At 55.2% G+C, this 20,865-nt stretch overlaps 2 protein-coding genes across 3 annotated transcripts in view; one reads left to right on the plus strand and one right to left on the minus strand.

Annotated features, from left to right (window-relative positions):
• MATN4 (matrilin 4) lies at positions 1–19,384 on the minus strand. 2 transcript variants are annotated; one of them, XM_074604801.1, is made up of 11 exons: positions 18,359–19,384; positions 7,658–7,771; positions 5,702–6,271; positions 4,364–4,486; positions 3,832–3,954; positions 3,608–3,730; positions 3,347–3,469; positions 2,468–2,881; positions 1,930–2,082; positions 1,042–1,146; positions 1–863 (listed from the first exon to the last, which is right to left on the minus strand). In XM_074604801.1, the coding sequence occupies exons 2-11, from the start codon at positions 7,728–7,730 to the stop codon at positions 805–807; spliced, it is 1,866 nt and encodes a 621-aa protein (XP_074460902.1). In that variant the 5' UTR covers positions 7,731–7,771; positions 18,359–19,384; the 3' UTR covers positions 1–804. The 2 variants fall into 2 exon arrangements, with proteins under 2 accessions (XP_074460902.1, XP_074460903.1); XM_074604802.1 differs by lacking the exon at positions 18,359–19,384 and having other exon boundaries at positions 7,658–7,942.
• The window catches only part of RBPJL (recombination signal binding protein for immunoglobulin kappa J region like), a 21,195-nt gene continuing 10,645 nt past the window's right edge, over positions 10,316–20,865 (plus strand). Inside the window, exons 1-2 of the mRNA XM_074604803.1 lie at positions 10,316–10,432; positions 18,327–18,402. Coding sequence (XP_074460904.1) covers positions 10,384–10,432; positions 18,327–18,402 — 125 coding nt within the window. The 5' untranslated portion in view covers positions 10,316–10,383. The remainder of the gene's footprint in view (positions 10,433–18,326; positions 18,403–20,865) is intronic.

Consider the following 20,865-nt stretch of genomic DNA (forward strand, 5'->3'; position numbering starts at 1 on the left):
ACAAATCTTCAGGGCGTTTATTGTCCAGATAGAATTTTTTTTATATAAAAGAAGTGTTTAGAAATAGCACTACCCTGTTCTCAAAATGAAATATATATATATACACACACACGTAGATATTTATAGAAAGAAATATTACCATTTCGCTATGTGATAAAAAAAACCAACAAGATAATGACCGATTCCCAAATAATTCCGCCGAAATGGGGGCAAGGGGACCTGACGATTCCTGCCCCCTTGCTTTCCCGTGGGTGCACACCCGGGCACCATGCCGGGAGCCGGCCCCGGGGGGGCACACATCCCCATGCACTGCCCACAGCACCCAGCTCTCCTCGCCCCACCACTCAGCAGCCGCTGAGATGGCAGAAGCTCTCAGGGTGCGATCAGTATAGATATTTTTTTTTTTCTCTTGCAAAGCAGCTCGCTGGGCGCTGGGGGCTGGCCAGGGGCTGGGGGGGGGGCTGGTTCATCCCAGGGAAAAAGCCAGGTGTCATGTCTTCTCCTCCAAAGCCCAGCCTGCCCACGCAGTCATCCCACCTCATCCCAGTCCTGCCAGTTCGGAGGAACGAGGCAACAGCGACGGCTGAACCCCTTGGCTTCACAGCAGGGGTTTTCGCTCAAGTTCTTTTTTAGTTTGGTTTTTTTTTAGGGTTTTTGTTTTTGTAAATACACTCCGCATCCCCCCCCAGGATTTTGCAATACAAGAACAAACACTGATGCTTTACAATAACCTAGCAATAACAATGCCACGTAGCTACTGTACGTCCCCGTGCCCCATCCGAGCGCTGCAGCCTTCCACAAGGATCACTTCTTGTTGGCAATCTGCTTTTCCAGGTCTTCGAGTCTGGCCGTCATCTGAGCAAGTGAATGTGCTAAGGAAACACTGTGAGCCCAATGGTCTGGGGGGCAAAAGACTCCTTCGAGAGGAAAAAGCCTAAAATCTTTCCCGCTCCCATTTATCCCCCCCTCCCTTCCCTGTGTGCAGCCTGTCCCCAGCCTGCCCTGCACCCCGGCTAGCCCAGGCATCACCCCAAAGGATATTTTTCTCGGTCAGGCTCTGCAGGATGGCCACGGTGTTCGTCTGGAACTGCACCAGCGCCTCGCACTCGCACGGGCTGCGGATCTCCATCTCCCCTTTGCCCTCCTCTGTGACCGGGGGGGTTTGGGTGCAGTCAGAGCCATGGCCCCACGGCGCCTGGCTCTGCCCTGCCCCCAGGTAGCACGAGTCCCTTGTCCCTGCAGCCACCGGACCTGAGGCTCAGGGCTCTCCCTCTATTTTCCCTTCTTTTTCCAGCCTCGCTCCTTTCCCCAGGCTGCATCCCTCTGAGCCCAGCAAGCTCGCCGCCGGGCATCCCGCGGAGCTGCCGCGCACGTGGCCACAGCGTGCCAAGGACAGCCAGTGCCGACCTTCACTTTGCCTTCAAGTTGTGGTGGCAGGAGCCATGCTGACCCCCCCATCTACAGCCCTGTGGGGGTCCCAAGGGCATTGGGGAGCCCCAGCCTGCCCCTGGGCAGGGACACCCTCCCAGTAAACCACCATGGTCCTCCATGGTGCACCCGTCAGCAGCAGAAGTGCCAGTCTGGATGAGGAGACAGGTCGTCTTCAGAGCTGGGGCAGTGTCCCTCAAGGCAGGGTGCGACCCCAGGCTCTGCCCACACAACAGCACTGCTGTGGCCACTCACATGAATATTTTTGTATTAAACCCCCCAGCTCCACCACCTTCTCTTCCAAATGCCTCCCTGAGACCCACCTCCATACCCACAACAGCCTGGTGAGATCCAGAGACAACCTAGGCTCACGCCGACCCAGCTCAGCCCTGGGGTACGTGACAGGGTGACAGACACACAAACCACCCCTCCAGCTCTGCAGGGCGAGGAGGGCTCCCCCGGCTCGGGGCTGAGCCCCCTGCTGTGGCCAGGAGCACCCACCTGGGCATATGTTCAGCTTGAAGTTCTCCACGAGGTGGGTCATGGTGGTGAAGTCTGCTGAGTAGGAGAAGTGCTGCTCCACCGGCTCGGAGGCGATCGCCCTCAGCTCCTCTTCCACGGCCTTGCCGACACCCACGGCGAACATGACAATCCCTGCATGGCAAGGACGGATCCTGAGCACCATGGCAGCCACCCCGCACCAAGCAGCCCCAAGCCCCAAGGGAGCAAAGCTGAGGATGCAGGATCTCCCCTGGGAAGCCGTGGATGCAGGATTTCCCCTCAGCTTCCCAAATCCACATCAGGAATTTGGGAAGGATGCTGAGGAATGCAGCAGCACTGCCACGGTGGAGGATGCTGCATGAAGGATGCTGCTCAGAGCACCCTGTGACCACAGCAGAGGCACGTCTGCCCCTGTGGACCCAGGCAATGCAGAACGCCAAGGCTGGATGCTGCAGCCTCCCCCAGAGCCAGCCACCCCAAGGAACCATCCTGGGATGCCCAAAGCACTGCAATATGGGCGTTCCCCGGCCCCCCGCACCTGACTCCTTTGCTCTCCTGGCCCATTCGGAGATGTCATCCTGGGAGCGCCCATCCGTGAAGACAAGACCAATTCTGGGGATGTTGTGGGAGAGAGGCCTGGCACCTTCCAGCTCGGAGAAGCTGTGCTCCACCATGTGCTTGAGGGCAAGGCCCGTCATGGTGCCTTTCTCCATGTACTCCACCTCCATCACTGCCTTCTTGATCTCGTCCGCACTGTGGTACTTGTTGAGGGGGAACTCGGTGCGGACGCGGCTGGAGTACTGCACCAGCCCCACCCGCGTGGCGTGGGGGGACACCTCCAGCAGGTCCACGATGCGGTTCACAAACTGTTTCACCAGCTCGAAGTTTTGGGGCCGGACGCTCTTGGAGCCATCAATCACCATCACTAGGTCAACGTGCCCGGCCCCGCACTCTGTGGGCAGAGGAGGAAGGTGAGAAGGGACCAGCCTGGCTGGGAGCACCATCAGGGTGAAGATGCCCAGGGCTGGGGCAGAGCTTCAGGACACCATGTGGACCCCCTGGATCTTCAGCTGGGGTGAGGCCAGGAAGCAGGACAAAGCGTGCCCAGAGGTCTCAGCCCAAAAACCTCCACTGCCACCCCAGCGTCCCCTGAAAGTCCTTCCTAGGTCTCCCTTTTCCTGAGCCTTTCCTCAAAGCTCCTGTTGCACCTTCTGGGCCATATCTCTGAGGACACAAGCCCACATCCATCCCCACAGCAGCCGGGGCGCTCCCGCAAGCCCAGCTAGCTCTCCATCCTCCTTCCAACCCAGCTCAGATGAAGTCCCACTTAGACCCCCAGCCTAGTTTCAGGTAAGCCCTTGCCAGGAGCAGAGAGCCCAGAGAAGGAGGACACCAAGAGCCAGGTCCCAGTACTCACTGCTGCACGCCTTGCCGTCAGCCTGGAGCTGCTGGCCCTCGGGGCACATGCAGTGGTAGGAGCCCTCCGTGCTCACACACTTGAACTCGCAGCCGTGATCCACCCCGTTGCAGAGGTCAGTGGCTGGAAGACATAGAGCTTAGGGTTATCCCCGTCCAGGTGGGGTGGCCCGGGAACAGCCCTTCCCCTGGGGACCGGGCAGGACGTAACGGTGTCCGCCGTACACCGCAGCCCATGCTGTGCCACTGCGCCGGGACGTACCCCTGCAGGACCGGCCGTCGGGCTGCAGCGTGAACCCACTGTGGCAGCGGCAGTAGTGCCCGTTGGGGATGCTCACGCACTCATGCTGGCAGCTGTGGTTTCCGAAGCTGCAGTAATCGATCACTGGTGAGAGAAGGAGAGGGGTGGGCAGAAAGGGAGAGACAAGAGACGGAGAGGGAGAGTGAGAAGCAAATGAAGGGACAGGACGGGAGAGAGAGACTTACTGGAGCAGGTCCTCTTGTCCTGGTTGAGGTAGTAACCCACGCGGCAGCGGCACGAGTAGGACCCACGGGTGCTGACGCACTGGTGCTGACAGCCATGTCTCCCGTCTGCACAGGCATCGATGGCTGCGGGGGAACAGGACACCCGTCACCCTCCTGCCCCAGAGCAGCCGAGCAGGGACTGCTCCAGGGCTTCAGGAAACCTCCCATCTCCTTCAGACAAGAAGGAAAAGTCCCGGGATAGTGGCCAGAACTAATGAATACCGCTTTGCACTCAAAATACAGGGCCAAAACACTGCGCACTCGGGTGACAGCCAGGTACACCCACATGAGCCCCAAGTGTCCCACCCCAGAGAGGTGACCAGGGTTTAGCAATGCTGAACGTCCGCAGTCGTTACAGACCCGGGAGGCAGCTTCCCTGGTGAACAGAGCATCCGGGCTGCTGCTGGCCTCACTGGGTCCTCTCCGGCTTCCCTCCCTGAGACCTGTAGCTACAAGCCCTCTGTGAGAGTTAGGATAAAAAAAGGGTTCTTACGGGAGCAGGTCTTTCCATCCGCATTGAGCCTGTATCCCGGGTTGCACTCGCAGTAGAAGGAGCTGGGGGTGCTGACACAGCTGTGCTGGCAGCCGTGCTCCTGCTCCATGCACATGTCCACCCCTGAAAGACAGAAAGGGCGTCAGAGCAGCCCACGGGCAGGTTGGATGCACAGGGACCCCAGCTCTGGCATGTGCCATGTCCCTGCAGCCGAAGCCACCGGGACAACCCACATGGCCCCAGCCCTTCCAGCCCCAGTGCTCACCCACTGATTTCCAATGCACGGGCACGGACACCGCACGGGGCAGGTTTCTGGACTGCCTCAGCTTTCTGATCTACCCAAGCACTAAATTAACGCTCAATATTAATTGATACTGTCAATAGCTCGAGCTGAGTAAGCGAAAGCTTGAGCTCAGCCAGAACATGCCGAATGAGTCAGGTCTGTGTGTCCGTGCGGCCAGGAGCCTGCGGAGCCGGCCGGGAAGCGGGCACCAGGGCAGGCAGGTGATGGACAGGGCATTGTAAGCAAAGGCATCAGGCGCAGGAGCACATCAGGGCCCCGGGGGGGAAATATCTGGTCAGCCCTGGACCCACCAGAAATATCTGGTCAGCAAGCAGGGACCCACCGCGGCAATAATGCAGCCCTGCAGGCACGCACCTGCCCCTGGCTGGGAAACGCTGCCCAAAGGATGCTGGCAGCTGCCTTCTGCCCTTCGACATGTGCTGAAGTATATGAGCAAGGTCTTGCCAGCCCGCTGCAGTGCCAGCCCTCGGGCAAAACCCGCCAGCATGGCAGGGGACAGACAGGTCCCAGCCCCGCCAGCACGGCCACGGTGTGAACCAGCCTGCCGGCTCCCCGCCGAGACCGGCCGGACGCTCCAGAGCAGCACCACGCAGCCAGGGTTTTATTAAACACAAATGTGCGTGCAGCAGATGCCATGCACGTGTCTGCGTAGGAGGAGAACCCTGCTAGAGCCACGTCGAAATGTATATGAGGCTCTGTGTCACCCGCCCCCATCACACCCGGGAAAACAGCTCCACGTCTTCTGCTCTTGAATATTCCTGTCACTGCTGCCACGATGTCCTGGCTTGGGGCAGAGCACAGGTGAAGAAAAGCACTTGCTTGCAGTGCTTTCAAAGCTTTCCATATCTCCCCCCAAGAAAGGCGAGCAAGAAGAAAGGTTGCCTGTCCCAACACCCCATCGGGGAGGTTCCTTCCCTGTCCACACTCCTTCTAGCAAGGGCAGCCACCCCAAACGCCCCTCTGAAGGTCATTTTCTAGCCTGGATGAGAAGCAGGCACCAGGGCCACCCTTGCCACCCTGCAGCTCTCACCCACCGCAGAGCTTGTCCTGGAACTGCTTCCCGAACTGCTGGATGAGCTCAAAGGACTCCACCAAGAAGACGTGCTCCTCCAGCGGTGGCGAGGCCATGGCCCGCAGCGAGTTCATGTCTGCCCGCTGGATGCCCACGGCGTAGATCTCGATGCCAGCATTCCGGGCCTGGGTGGCCACCTCGGTGACGCGGTCCTGGGGCCGCCCGTCTGTCACGATGATGGCAATGCGGGGGATCTTCTTGTGCAGAGGGCGTGCGCCCTCCTGCGTGGTGAAGGCCACGTTCATGGCGTACTGGATGGCCAGCCCTGTCATGGTGCCCTGGGCCAGCGGCACGATGCTGTTGATGGCCTTCTCCATGTCCGCCCGTGTGAAGAAGGTCTTGAGGGAGAAGATGTTCTGCACCTGGCTGGAGTACTGGATCACCCCCACCCGCGTGGCGTTGGGGCCCACATCCAGGCTGCCGATGATGTCCATCATGAAGCGCCGCATGGTCTCGAACTCAAAGGGGCGCACGCTGCGGGAGCTGTCGATCACAAACACGATGTCCAGGGGTCCTGTCCTGCACTTCAGGGCTGGAAGGGGGCAAAGGGAGGGTTCAGCGTTGCGGCTGCCTGTGGGGAGCAGGGCTGGGAGCAGAGACATCCCCACTGGGTGGCTGGAGGGGTGCTCAGTGGGGGATGGAGAGGGCAGGTCTGGGCAGCCCCCACAGACCAGCACCTTCCCCCTGCCAAATAAACCCATGGGGGGTGCCGGCAGAGGGGGAGCAGGGATGATAGGCTGGGGAGATAGGCCCTGGCCGTGGGGCTGTGGGGAAATGGCAGTGTCCCCTCCTCCCCAACACTGTCCCTGCAGCCAGACCCAGATCCTGCTCCCTGTATTTCCACAGCCGATGGCCCCAGGCTGCAGAAACGCCTCTCTGTCTGTCGGCATCTGCCCTGGCAAGGTCTAGGCACAGGTTTAGGCAGCGGCATCTTCATCTCTGCAGTAAATCAGAGCATTAAAGTGTAAAACAGCCCAGTGCCTTGTGCTGTCCTCTGTAAGCCGCAGCTCCTGCTCCAGACCCTGCCCCGTACGGGCTCCCGCTGCTGTGGCACCTTCCATGAAAATACCACTCTGGGCATTTCCTCTGTTTCCCCCACAGCTCCAGCCTCCCATGGTTTTACTGCATTTTGCCAGTTTCTGCCTAAAACCAGAGCTTGCTTTGGTCTGCTTTTTTTTTTTTAAGGGCAGAAAACGAGACAGTGAAAAGCACAGCTAAGGGCACGCACATGGCGGGGATGGAGCCAAAGAGCCTCTCTTGGACATATGGGTGCAACTTCCAGTGCAAACCGGGAGAGTGTTTAGCGTATGAAATGCCAAGGAACATATTTTGCTTGGCTTGTGTGTACCCAAGCCTGGGAGAATTTGGCCCTAATGGTAAGCAAACACTTTGCGTCCCCTTGGGATGATGCCCAGACCTGGGCTGTCATCTCAACTGCTCTGAAGGTCTCCAAGACATACCCGGCTCTTTTCTCTGTTCGGTGCCTTCACTGTTTCCAAAATGGAATTGATTTAGCTCCCTCTGCCCTGGGAGGAAAGAGGCTGGTGGCCCTGGGTTTGCTTTGTCCCCCCCATCAGGAGACCCATGGAGGGAGGGGGTTCCCCCTCGGGTGGTCAGAGCCCACGAGCAGGAGGGTGACAAGCCCTGAGCTGGGCTGTGCCAAGGCTGAGGATGTGCCCGGAGCAAGTGGCACCAGACCCACCATGCTGGGGCCAGGCTTGGGCTCCCGCTCCCCTGGGCAGTGCTGGGAAGTTCGGGTCCCATGCCTGGGGACATCCTCCATCCTCCTGGGGATGCCTCCAAAGAAGAGGCAGCAGGTGTCCCCCCCCTCAAGCAGCAAGCTGTCCTCGGAGGGCTTCACTGCCCTGACACATTCCCTTCTCTCTCCCCGTAGCAATTCCCACCGTCCAGGGCTCACCTGCAGGTTTTGGTCTTGCTTCCAGTGCCGTCAGAAGCAGGAGGAGAGGGGCAACGGGCAGGAGCTTCATCATGGCTCTGCGAGACCACACGGCTCCGGGGCTGGGGGAACTCGCTGCGGGGAGAAGATGATGTGCAATCAGTGCTGAGAGTGGGCTGAGCCGTGGGGCCACGCTCGCCTGCGGTGGGTGTCCCCAGACAGTGCCAAAAACCCTGTGCAGCAGCAGCAGTTGTGACAGAGCCATCCCCAAGCTCCTCTGAACCCACGTGGGACATTTCCCATTTGAGGACTGGCAGTCTCAGCACAGTTAAATTTCAGTACAGTAGCAACCATCTGCCAAAGGGTCTGATTTTCTGCTCTGGGTGGAGCTGGCCATCGGACAAACCTTATTTTCACTTGCAAACCAGGCGGATGGGATGTTCAGCCAAATGCTTTTTCACTGGCAGTGCGGCTGCTCTCCGCAGCCAGCCGGAGAGTGGGAAGGCTGCACCCAGAGATGGGGAGCACCGGCCCCCCCCGACACTCCCTCCGCAACATGCTGGGAAGAGAAGCCCCCAGATGAAACACCAGCACAGACAAAACCTGCTCAGAAGGCTCTCGAAGTCACTGTCAAAGACCCTTTTTCCAAGAAGCTCCATGAATTTATTCTCTGCCTTTTTCCAAAGGAGAGCAGCAGCCTCCGCAGGCGCGGGGTGGCAGGGTGCCTGTGCAGATGGCCTTGCAGCCGTCCCCCTGCCCCGGGCAGAAGCACTACCAGCCCACTGCTCTCCTTCTTCACGGGGAAGCATCACCCCGGGGGACCCCACCGCTCTCTCACCAGCGTTCCCCATCCTGCTGCCTTTTCCAAGGCATACTCTGCACCCCGACAGGTTTTTCATGCGTTTGAGGCGGAGGAAAAACATTTAGACCAGTTACCCAAAACCTCAGCTTGTCACTTGTCCCCCCTCCCTGCCCACCCCTGTCTTGCCTTGCTTTTCCCTGCCCTTGCCTGGCTCCTGCAGGGACACAGATTTATTTGGCTTATTTTTATTCCAGCTCTGGTTGGAAACCCAAGGTGCTGGGGGGGGGGGGCGGGGGGGCGGGCTGGGAAATACCACAGTTAATGCGGTTTCCCCCGGGAAACGTGGGCACAGATAGTGGAAGGGTGCTTCTGAAAAAAGCACATGGAAATTCATTTTATCAGTAGTTATCAGCCGATATTTATTTAGCCCCAGGAGGTCTCAGTTGTAATTCATCACCAGGGTTGCCATTTAATTGCTCAGTAGTTACGTGCAGCCCTGAACCTAATGCATTTGATAGCAGCGATGCTGATAATAGGTTTCACAGCTGCATCTTAAAATTGTCTCCAGACTCAGTGTTCACACCTGAAAAACGATATTGAGGAATTAGAAGGACAGAAAAGGGCTACAAGAGGAAACCGGGATCCAGAACACCAGTCTCAAGTGGGAGACACGGCCTTTTCCCAGGGAGGGTGAGCAGCCCAGCCAGCCCAGCATGTGCCGTGGGCATTGGGAGCTCCTGCAGAGCCGTGCAGTGGAGGGATCGCTCCGGGTTGGGAGATGAGGGGAGGCTGCAGCACGGCAGGCATCTTCTAGGAAGCCACAGGGCCGAGGCAAGCATCGTTTTGTGGCCGGGAGTGCTCGAGTGCCTGCACCCCCTCACAAAAGCACCATGTGCAAGCGGAGGAGAAAACAGCCTCTCCTATCCCAGCTTCATTTCCCCACAAAATTATTTTTCCAGTGACGCTTTTTTGGTGGGGAGAGAAAGCACTCAGTAACCACTAAATATTTTAGGGACAGCTATGCCACCTATAATGTCCCTGCAGCCCTCTGCTCTCCAAGGCTCCCCGCAACGGCAGGCTGGCACGCAGCCTGCGTCTCGCAGCATCCAGATAGCTTCAAAGCCAGCCCGGAGAGAGGAATGAGCTCTTGGGCCAGGAACCAAGGAGGAGAAAACCAGTTCATGACTGATCTATTTTTAACAGCATCTCAGCTTTGGATGAAGTCTTGGCACTCCTCCTGGCTGGAGGGGCTGATGCTGCCTGGACAGGGCAGGGCACAGCAGCTCGGCCATGCATCCAGCACCGGTCCTGGCAGGAGAGACCCAGGATGGGATGGTGCCCTGGTCTCCGATTCAATATAATGCCCAGCCCTGCCTCAGCAGCGAGGCTGATGGGGACGGAGAAGCAAAGTTGATGGGACAGAAGCTCCCGAGTATCCCTCCCACCATCCCACACTGGGCAACGTCCCCGGCTCCTCACTGTCCTGGGACTGGCAGCACTGGGGCTGGCTTGCAGCCCCGCAGGAGTCCCCCTTACCCCAAGGGCTTCCACGTCCCCGCCGAGCCCCCTGCCACCAGCCGGGAGCGGGAGGGAGATGGGTGGGAAGCGAGCGGCTGGCAGGCAGGTGCTGCGAGGCAAGGCAAACACAGCGCCGGCCGCAGCGCCGGAGACCTTGAGATAACGCTGAGCTATAAAGGAAAAAAAGCACAGGCAGGGTGAGCGCTGCTGGATGGGCTGGCTCTGCCGAACCCCGCGGCAGCCGAGCCAAGAGAGACACTTGGACCATCTCCTGAGCTTTCTGAGCAACGCGAGGGGAAAACCAGCCAGTGTTTGTCCTTGCTGAAGGAGATGCTCAGTACGTGGCACAAAGAGGGTGACCAAGGGAAGAGCCACACGTAAGGACGGAAGGGACAGCAATGACCCCAGCCTCCTCTCGGCTCTCCTCATGATCTCGGACAAGGAGGACATGGAGATGAATCCCCAGAGGCAAACAGGTAAGACAGCACGCCTTCCCCAGGCACCTTCCCTGGGTACCTTCCCTGGCAGCGCTGCCCCCCAGGTGCTTGCATCCATCCCCGCTCTGTCACTGCTCCGTCTGCTCTCCCTGCCAAGTGCTGAGTCTCGGGAAAAACAGCCGCTTCGGGTTTCAGCGCGGCCTCCTTGGCAGCTCTCTCCTGGCTACAGGTTAACAGAAATGCTCCGTATGTTCCCCTTCTGGTTCATCCGCGCAGGTCAGACCTGAGTGCACCATCCTTTGGTCAAGCCCAAAGGACAGGGCAGGGCAGGGAGTGGGGTGAGGGATGCAGCCAGCTCTGTACCCTCCTCACTGTTACAGGGGTGGGGGCTTTATATATTGAATTGTAGCAGGGATGAAGCGGATGGAGAAAGAAGGGGTGGAAGGCTCAGGAGAAGGCAGTGCATTCGCAGCCCAGGAAAAGCCCCGACCGTAGCATCAGGAGGAGGAAAGCAGGTTGTGGACACCACAGCTATGGAATTGTGAGCCAGGTCTCACATCCAACCACACACAACATTTCGTATATCTGGGCACGTCAGCCTTTAGCTGAGATTTCTGTTTACGATGACTCCAGCACCTGCCTGGGCTTGGCAGACCTTTGGCACATTGTGGGAGCAGCAGCAGCTCTGCCCTGGCTCCAGACCCCGCGAGAAGCCAGGACAAGGGATCCCCATGCGTTGCAAGTCGCAGGGCACAGCTGGGGGCCTCTGACCGAGCACGCTGCTACCCAACACGAGCAAGGCTGGAGAGCTGTGCCATGCAGTGTGCCCATGTGCCGGAGCACGTACACATGGCAGGGGTGCACGATACTGATGCCACACACACTACCAGCTAATAGCACCTATTTCTGTGCTGGAAGCCTTGGCCGATGGTAGAGCAGCCCTAGACGTGGTGCTCCTGAGACTCACCCATCTCGCCTGCCTCTCCATAGAGCCTGTTTTGTTCTGCAGGGTCTTTCTTTGTGGAGACCCAATCAAGCTGTTTTGGCAGGTCCTAATTCAACTCCCACATGAGTGTTATTTGACCAAAGTATCAAAAAAGCCCCAAAACAGGTTCATGAGCCTGGATACAGACTCCTTGTGCTTAGGACACGAGTCCTGCCAGGACAACAGCAGAAACACAGCAAGAGCTGGCCTCAGGCTGGAGGAGTGGGGGACGAATTTGCATCTGTCCTTGGTGGGACAGCAAGTCATCCTTCAGGTCCATGCCTGAGAGAAAGACTGACCAAAAAGTGCATGTAAGACCAAGAGAGGATGACAGAAGCGTGTCTTACCCCAGGCATGGGGGACAAGGAAGCAACCAGATCTGTCTGGAGAGATACAGACAACTTACATCAGCTGGGAGGCACCTCTCGATGCCAGATTTTGCTGTGGAGACCCTGAGGGACCGCTGGCATGTGGTCCATATATTTGCAAGACCCTCAAGTCGTCTGAACGGCTGAAGCCCAGGGCAGCCACAGAGCTGGATCCACCCTTTCCTGGAGGGTTGCCCAAAAGCTGGTTTCTCCCAAGATAAGCCACAATCTCTAGGCACTCCCTGCCTGCAGGTGACGGCTCTCAGCGGTGCCTCTGCTGCCCACGAGCACCGAATCCACCCTCTGGACCATTTCACAGGCAGCGTTGACCTTGCACTTCATCACAGTTCAGCATCTCAGTGCTCATCCTCCACAGCGGTTGGGTGACGAGTTGCAACTCCCAGGAGAGAGCTGAGCAAGAACACCAAAAGCAAGAAAATGGCATGGAAATGGGGTTTTTTTGTCTCTTTTTAAGGACTGCTGTGTCCTTGGTTCTTCCCAAACACACGTGTGGGAGAACAAGATCAGACGCTTTCCAGGACATCGCAGTACTCTCCGGTTACAACGCTATGGCAGCTTTACTGGGCCAAGTGCCACCTGGAAGGACACGTTGTTTGAAAAAAAAAAAAAAAAAACAAGGCTGCATTTCTCAAACAGCACATCACGGCTCCAAACCCAACAGGAGCAAACCGGCAGGAGTGTTCTAACAGGAAAACCTTGCTGGAAGCGGAAGGGACTTCTCTTTCCCTCCCCTTGCTCCCCTAAAGAGCCAGTTCCTCGTTTTATGGGGCCCACTCCTGCACTTGGAAAGGATTAGCATCTTCGCAGGGAGGGCAGGAGGAAGACGGGTTTTTTGTCCAGGTCCATTTGCAGGCTGAGTGACAGATGTCTTTGTTTCTCAGCTCATATAAGTCCCAACAGGCTTGTACTATAACATTTGAAGCCCCCTGGGGAGGGAAATGCTGGGTGTAGCAATGAACAGACCATCCCCTTCTAGAGGTTCTCCACGACAGCACTATGGGATCTTTCTCTGCCGCCAATCTATTCCTAAAAGACCTCCCAGCCTAATTCCTAAAGTTAAAATCCCAGTCAATCTATTCCTAAAAGAGCTCTGCAGCTCAGCTAGGACAGCCTCTCGCCCAGCCAGCCTCTGCTCTCAAACACACCGTACCTGGGCTGCTGCGGCGAAAGCTGGCAAGAATAAATGCCGTATTCACTTGCAAATTAAACACGGCCCTTTGAAGCCGGTGTTAAAGATCTAGCCAAGAGGAAAAAACACGGTCAGCCAATTCCGCTTGTTCTCATGTCAAGAGATGGCTCCTATTTCAGGACTGCTGGTAGCATTTCTCTGTTCCTCTCAGTCCGCTTAGGCTGCCCTTGTCCCCTGGGCTGCATGACAGGCAAACTCAGCCTTGCTCCTAACTGGTATTTTAAGCAAAACCGGAGGGATTTTGGAATCCTTTTAGATTTTGATGAAGAGCGATCAACAGGGGAAAGACCCACCTCACTAACTCTCTTTAAAAAGCAAATGCTCTTTGGCAAACAGGCCCCTGGAGGACAGCTGAACTGGGCCAAGAGACTTCAAACTTTGGAGGGAAGGAGTTCTGGGCCATCCAGAAGCTGAGGCAGCAATCCATTGCCCAAGTTCTTGTTCTGGGAGGAAGGTGTTAGCATTTTTTTTCCCCAGAAATATGCATGTTCAACCACAAAGGAAAGAGAAATGGCCCGGAGCAGCCCCTGGGCTGGTGCAGAGATTGTCAGCTGAGCTCCTGACGCAGCAGAGCCGGTATCTCTAAGCAATGAGATTGATAGTTACCAGCAGGATGTCTGTCTCCTGAATCTGCTGGGACCGATATCCCCAGCTGACCTCCAGCAAGATTAACACGGCACAGACAACCACAGGGAGCGCCTGCTATTTCAGCCCCGCAATCATAGATCCATTGCCTGACCTCCTTCTCTAAATCTTTATATCATATTTCTCACTCTGGAGACGTGACTCAATGTGTTGGCATAAGGAAACACGCCAGGAGAATATTCTTGTGCCTCTCCCCTTTATCCTACCCATCCTGCTATGGCTTTAATTGAAATAGCAGAAAGCGAGGAGTGTTTGGCGCCTGCAGAAAGGCATGCTTAGACTTTTCGGCCCTCCTCAAGACAGAAAAGCAAGCCGGTAAAATTCTTTGTCTAGAAACTTTTCCCAAAGGTAGCTTGGGGAACTGCTCCCATTTAACTTCACGGCTGCCACGTCCCTCTGACAGCAGGATGGCAGGAGAACTGCTGTTCCAGGACCAGGGTGCCATTGGCCCATAGGAGATGCACCAGAGAAGAACTTCCACCACTGTCGCAGTGGCCTGTGGCCTCACTGCTGCCCAAACTGAAGAGCAGGTGCCTCGGGGACCCTTGTGCCTCAGCATCATCCTGTCCTTATCAACACACAGAGACGCTGCGTGGAAACATGCTGCGAGACCTCCCCAGAGCCTCAAAGCAGCATTGGAGGCCACAGCTGAGGATCGCTTGACCTCAACCTCACCCCTCTGTGGGATTAGCCCTTTCTGGTCAACCTGGGAGCAACCAGTTGAAATCATCTCACCCTGTTGCATTTACCAAGTTCTTGTCAAGGGTGCCTACAAGATCTTAGCTTCCAGGAGAGATCAGGGAAGAGTCCAAGGTTGCTTCACTGAGGCTTTCAGGCCTCATGAGGCTCTCCAAGGAGAGTCCTACATCATGGCATGAGGAACCAGAGATGAGGAGAGTCAAAGCCACTTGTTCAAGACTGTGGCAGCCGGGACCTGTGCTGGATCTCCCGCTCGCATCCCGGGGTGAGGGCACACCTCAGGGCACCTGAAGACGGATGAGGGAACACCCAGACGTGCCTTAGGGAGCCTGGGCATGGGGAAGCCGCTCTCAGCCCACCATCTGCCTCAACAACTTGACATGAGAGCTTCAGCAGATGACAAGAGAAAGTGAAACGCAGGAGCATTTGAGCACAGACTGAAATGTTTTGTGTCACTCTCTTCCTTGCTGGTGCTGTTAAAGCCAAAGCAAGATGCTGTGAAAAGAGAAAAAAACCGAGGGGGATGCCTAACATGACACTTTGGGGAAGCCATCCAAGTCCAGCCGCAAGCGTAGGAGCTGTGAACACCCAAAGGCAGGGTTTCCCTATATTTTTCAGCTTGTGGACCTTGCTAATTTTCCTGCCGAGATGCAGACTCTTGTATAGTGGGTTGCCTCTGCTGTCAGCAGATCTGCTCCTATTGATTCCTGCCATAGACCATGGGCTCCTATGGGTCCGCAGATCACAACCCAAAACTCACAAACTTTTATGTTGGCCATCAAGCAGCAAAGCAGCATGACACAGCCCAGAGACGGGAAGGCTGAAATCTGAAAAGAAACCAACTTATTGCCACCTCTCTGCAAGGGACCACAGCTGATCCTTACAGATGTCCCTGATGGGCACCAGAGGGACCGGGTTAGTGATGGATTCATGTGCGCCACCAAGGGCCTGCAAGGCAAGAGATCAGAAGTTTGCGGACAAAGAGACGCAGGCAAAAGCAGAAAGTTGCTAGGGAAGAAGGATCCAGCCTCCATCAGGCAGGACAAGCTGCTTGAGAAGCAGAAAATCTTCAGACACAGGATCAGGCATGGCATCCCAGGGGCATCCCCTGGGGAAACACGGCCATAGCTGTGCACCAGTCTCTGGAGTCTCAGCGAGACTCCGAGCACACACCTGGATCCAACCCTGCTTTAACAGAGATGTATTTAAACCCTTTACCTTTAGCCAGGATGGGAGAGGGGACGAAATCCTTCAAAATGCTAAAAATGTTACTCGACTCCTAAAGACACCTCTGCACTGCAAGTGCCTACAGAGGGGCGATTCTTGGCAGCCCACGGCAGGGAACAGACCGCGCAAAGTCGCGGTCCCCCGGCCCGGCCGCTCAATGGAGCCCTTATGGCCACTGCGTCTGCTCCCGCCCGGCAAACACAGCCCCAGTCATCAATCTGCTACTGTTTGGGCCCAAAGTGGAGAAAACACAATTTCCGAGAGGCACATCTGGAGGAGATGCGTGTGACATCTGGCACAAGAGGGACTGACTGTTTTGGGGGCAATAGATGATTTTTATAAGTTTCTTTATAAGCACCACTCGATCTTTTTTTTTCATTATTTTTTTTTCCTGTGTTTTTTCTAGGTGCCATTAATTCACTGGTGTCAGGACTTGTCTGTAGTTCTCATGTGCGTGTAGATACAAACGCTACTTCTCTCCCCACTCCGTGTCCCAGCCCTATTCATCAGGCATTTGTAAATGGCATTTTATGAGCTCGAGTCTTTAACAAGGCAGGCACACTGCTCGGGAAGCCAACAAAGGGGCCCCTATTGGAAACTTTAAAGATGTTTAAACAAAGGCTTCTCTTGAAAACCTTTAACCCCTAATGCCAACCTCAAGGGAAATGCTATGTTATGAGCAATTGGAGCACAAACATCTTCTGTGACCGCAGATTGCCTACAACGGGCTGCCTTATTGGCTTCGTCTTTTCTGTTGGCTACCGTCGCCAACAAGGGCAGCTCCCGAGCCCGTCTTGTACTAATCACATCAAATTTCTTTCATTCTTCGAGAAAAAAAGAAAGTTACAACTTCCACAAAAATCAACAACAGCCTTTTCCAGTTGGACGCAGCAATACCCCGCCTGCTTTGATGGGAAGTGTCATTTTACTACAAACACCAAGATCTCTTCCGTGCTTTCCAGATGGGAATTTGTATTTCGGATGAGGCCAAATTTATCCATATCCCAGTGGCAAATATCAGGGCTGAGATCTGTGAGCAGATTTCCCCACACACACTTTTTGCTGATATCAAATGCCTATCTCATGAATCCTTGCAGAGAGCACAAGAACCTGCTTATGAAATGCAGTTTCTACTTGTTATTGAGAACCTGCACGCTCGTTGCCCGTGATTAATTGCTTCCATTCTTGGAAAAAGAAAAAAAAAAACACTTTACTATCAAAAGACGCTACAGAGGGTGCCACAGGGAGGACTTCATAGCAACTTTATAAATAAATTGGGCTTGATCAAAGCAAAAATCCTACTGGTTTAGGCAGAGGAGGTGAAGTGGTGTGCCTCATCTCAGAGTGGGGGCTCTGAAGGGCTACCAAGATGATTAGGGGACTGGAACACCTCTCTTATGAAGAAAGGCTGAAGGATTTGGGTCTCTTCAGTCTGGAAAAAAGATGGCTGAGGGGGGATCTTATCAACGCTTATAAATACTCAAAGGATGGGTGTCAGGAGGATGGGGCCAGGCTCTTTTCAGTGGTGCCCAGTGGCAGGACAAGAGGTAACGGGCACAAACTTGAACATAGGAAGTTCCACCTAAACATGAGGAGGAACTTCTTTACTTTGAGGGTGGCAGAGCCCTGGCACAGGCTGCCCAGAGAGGTGGTGGAGTCTCCGTCTCTGGAGATATTCCAAACCCGCCTGGATGCGTTCCTGTGCGACCTGTTCTGGGTGACCCTGCTCTGGCAGGGGGTTGGACCAGATGATCTCCAGAGGTGCCTTCCAACCCCGACCATTCTGTGATTCCTCATCCCAGGAATGGGAATCACCATCTGTGATTCCTCATCTCCCCCAGTACCCCTGCACACACGTGGTGGCTTCCTTCAAAGTGGGACAGTCCCATTTCCATCCCATCTTCCTCACCGACACCAGTTCCCACTCTGGAGTCCTGCCTACCGGGTGGATTTGGCAGCTCCCAGCACGGCAGCAAAGGCTGTCCTCGCAGAACCAGGGGGAAAACCCCAGAGCAGGTACCACTACATCGTGTATCTGCTCGGCTCCGCTTATCTCTGACTGCTGCGTGTTAGTGCAAATATGATGAGTGCAGAATAAACTCATTTTCCAAACAAGTTTTCCCACGCAATTGCTCGGAACAGAAGTGCCCAAAGCTAATTTTTCCTTGGGAAATGGTTGGAATTATAAGCCAAAGGTGGGTGATTGCTTGTGCAAACATATTTACGAGTATGCACAGACCCAATTTTCCAGTCGTGCAGAAACAGCGCATAACAAACTCAGGGAACACACTTTTAAGCTTATCTTTTTGCAGGATCTCGCTCTCCTGTTGCTCGGAACGCCTTGCCCAGGTGTACCAGACCTTATTATTCCCTGGTAAAAGAGATCCTCCATTGTATAAGCAGGAACCTGCCCGAAAGCTAGGCAAAAGGTGAGCAGAGCAGATGGCAAACTGCGCCATGCCCAGAGCCCAGCAGCGTTTACATCCCCCGCACAGGCACCGAGTGACAGAGCCGGGTACCGTGTCCCCCGGCAGGGAGGGCGACCACTCACACCGCTGCCGGGGGAGAAGAGCATACAGCCGGGGGGGCTTCGGGAGGGCTCCAGCCCACAGCTTTGGGAGAAACACACGTGTCAAAGGCTCCGCTTTCATCCCCCCTCCCTGGCTTTGCTTTCTGCCCCTCACGCCCAGCATCGCTGCTCCCCTCCAAGGAAAAGCCCCCCCCTCCCCCGGGGATGCTGCCAACCCCCGCGGGGACCGGGCTCGCCCTCACCCCGCTCCTCTCCCTTCCTTCCCGCAGGGGCAGCGGTGCCCGCGGAGCCCCTCACTCACCCGTGCCGGCCGCGGAGCCGCTCCCCGCCGCGCTGCTGGATCAGGTACGGCGGGCGCGGAGCTGCGCGGGGCGAGGAGCTGCGCGGGTCGGGGAGGTGCGCGGTTCGGTGCGCGGCGGCGGCAGCGCTGGGAGGCGGCGGGGCCCCGCTCGGCTTTTAACGGGGCGGGGGGAGCGGGGGGGGGCGGGCACGGCCGCCGCGCCCCCGCCCGGCCCCGGGGCAGCGCTGGGATGGGGGGGTGCCCGCGGGCTCCCCGCTGCCCCCGCCCCGCGGGTCGTGTCCCTGCAGGTGCCCACGGGCAAGCGGGACCTGCGCGCAGGTGGAAGCGGCGATGGCCAGAGGGGTGCGGTGGCACCGGCGCCGAGTCGGGCACGGCCCGGGGTCACTCACAGCCCCTGCGGCGAAGAGAGTGTCGTCCAGGGGAAGGCTTGCCTTATTTTGTCTTTTTTCTTTTTTTTTTTACTTTTTTTCTTTTTTTCTTTTTTTCTTTTTTTCTTTTTTCTTTTTCTTTTTTTTTCTTTTTTCTTTTTTCTTTTTTCCATTTTAATTTCTTAATTTTTTCTTTCATTTTTCTTTTTCTTTTCCTATTTTTCTTTTTTTTATTTTTTCCCTTTTTTCTTTTTTCCTTTTTCTTTTCTCTTTTTTCCTTTTTTATTTTCTTTTCCTTTTTTCTTTTTTCCTTTTCTATTTTTCCTTTATCTTTTTTCTTTTCCTTTTTTTCCTCTTTTTTCTTTCCTTTTTTCTTTTTCTTTTACTTTTTTCTTTCCTTTTTTCTTTTTCCTTTTTCTTTACTTTTTTCTTTTTTCTTTTCTTTTTTTTCTTTACTTTTTCTTTTTTTCTTTTCTTTTTTTTCTTTACTTTTTCTTTTTTTTCTTTTCCTTTTTTTTTCTTTTTTCTTTTTCTTTTTTTTTCATCTTCCCCTGATGTGGGAGTGCACCTGGGAACCCCGTAAACTCAGAAGTTCTTGGAAAAAGCAGAGTCCAAGCTCAATGCATTTGAGTTATGGTGCCCTGGGAGTTTCAGAACCTCCACAGGCAGTGGCTGCAGTCAGTGTAGGGAGGTAGGCTTGGACTAGGGAGCTGGCGACCAGGGCTCTGAGGGCTGTAAAGCCTCAGGCTGAGCTTCCAGCAAGAAGGTCAACTGATGTGCCCAACTGTGGCAATGGGTATCATTAGCAGAGGCTTCTTAGACACCCTGGAACAGACCTTCCCAGTGCTCCACCTCTTCTCAGCACATAGATCAATATAGCGGTGGTAGGAACCACCTTTAGTGCTTTACACAACTGTGTTTTAGTGCCTAAACAGCACTTTCCTTCCTTTTTGCACTAACATCAACAGCTACACGAGGAACAGAGAAAGGGGACTACAGTAAATCACCCACATTAGCTGTGTTTTCTAGCAGGCGGGGCAATACTGCTTTATCAAACTGGGGCATTTGGAGGGTGTTGGTGCTGCTGGGGCAGGCGCAGGGCAGCCGGGAACATGCCCAGGGTGACCACCCCGGCTGGCCCCCGGTCCTCCCGCAGAGCTCACCGCCGCAGGGGTTTTGTGCTTCCTGCTCTCCGCTGCTGTTTGCCGTTGGTGTGGTCGATAAATCCCCCAAGCCCAGAAAAGGCTGAATTTCACTTGTGTGCGCAGTGAGGAAAATATAGGATTTATAAATACCCATGCATATACAAGGGCTTGTGGGTTGGGTTGGTCTGGATTAAAGGAGGTATTGAAAAATGAGGGAAGCCAGAAACTGCAGGCTTCTCATTTCTGTGATTTCTAATGGCTTTTCCTTTTGCATAAACAGTGCATTGACTCCATACCCAAGAGCACTTCAGGCATTTTCTCCCCTGCTCTGCACAAAATATAACCCAGACCTCTAAAATGGATATTTTTTATTAGGACGTTTGGTTTCCCCAAGCCCAGGAAAGAACAATTGCCCTCTGTGGCAGCAAGCTGCTGGGCAGCCATCTCCTGAGTGAGGCAAATGGCAGTTCCTTTGAGGGGGAAAAGCAGCGAATTAAATCTCTGCACTCAAATTCAGCATTACCTGCACTTGAGGACAGCATTACCATGAGTTAAAGTTCTTGTATAAAGAGCGGATTTGAAGACCCAGTTTCTAAACAATAGCCGCTGGGGCTGTATTTTGGTCTCCTGAGTTGGGTACTTTTATTCCCAGGGGACCATCCTCTGCAGATGGAGCTGGTGAACATCAGCAAACTGCTTCTCCCAGTGTCTGTAAAGTGCTTTTTCGGCTCCTGCAGCCACCCAAGGGTGCACACACAGGGTGCTGTGGGATTTCTGGTTCAATTCATCCTCGTAGAGCAGAAAGCGATGCAGGGACCGGGATATGTCCCACACCACGAGCGTGGCTGTCTCAGCAGGGACGTGTGACGCAGTGGCAGGGGAAGGCTGAGCAGAAGAGGTCCCTCTGTTGAGTTCCCCCCTGTCTGTGACACAGGCAGGAGCCGTGCCTGCGGCAGGGCTGTCACCCAGGGCGGCAGGACACCCCGAGCTGCAG

This window comes from Larus michahellis, chromosome 12 (genome assembly GCF_964199755.1).
Source record: "Larus michahellis chromosome 12, bLarMic1.1, whole genome shotgun sequence".
Lineage (NCBI taxonomy): Eukaryota > Metazoa > Chordata > Aves > Charadriiformes > Laridae > Larus > Larus michahellis.

Coding starts and splice junctions, on each gene's coding strand:
- MATN4 (XM_074604802.1), bottom strand. CDS start 7,901: ATGGCTCTGTCACAACTGCTGCTGCTGCACAGGGTTTTTGGCACTGTC. Junction 4,487..5,701: donor GTTCCAGGACAAGCTCTGCG/GTGGGTGAGAGC, acceptor TCTGTCTTTCAG/GGGTGGACATGTGCATGGAG. Junction 3,955..4,363: donor GGATGGAAAGACCTGCTCCC/GTAAGAACCCTT, acceptor GTTCCCCCGCAG/CCATCGATGCCTGTGCAGAC.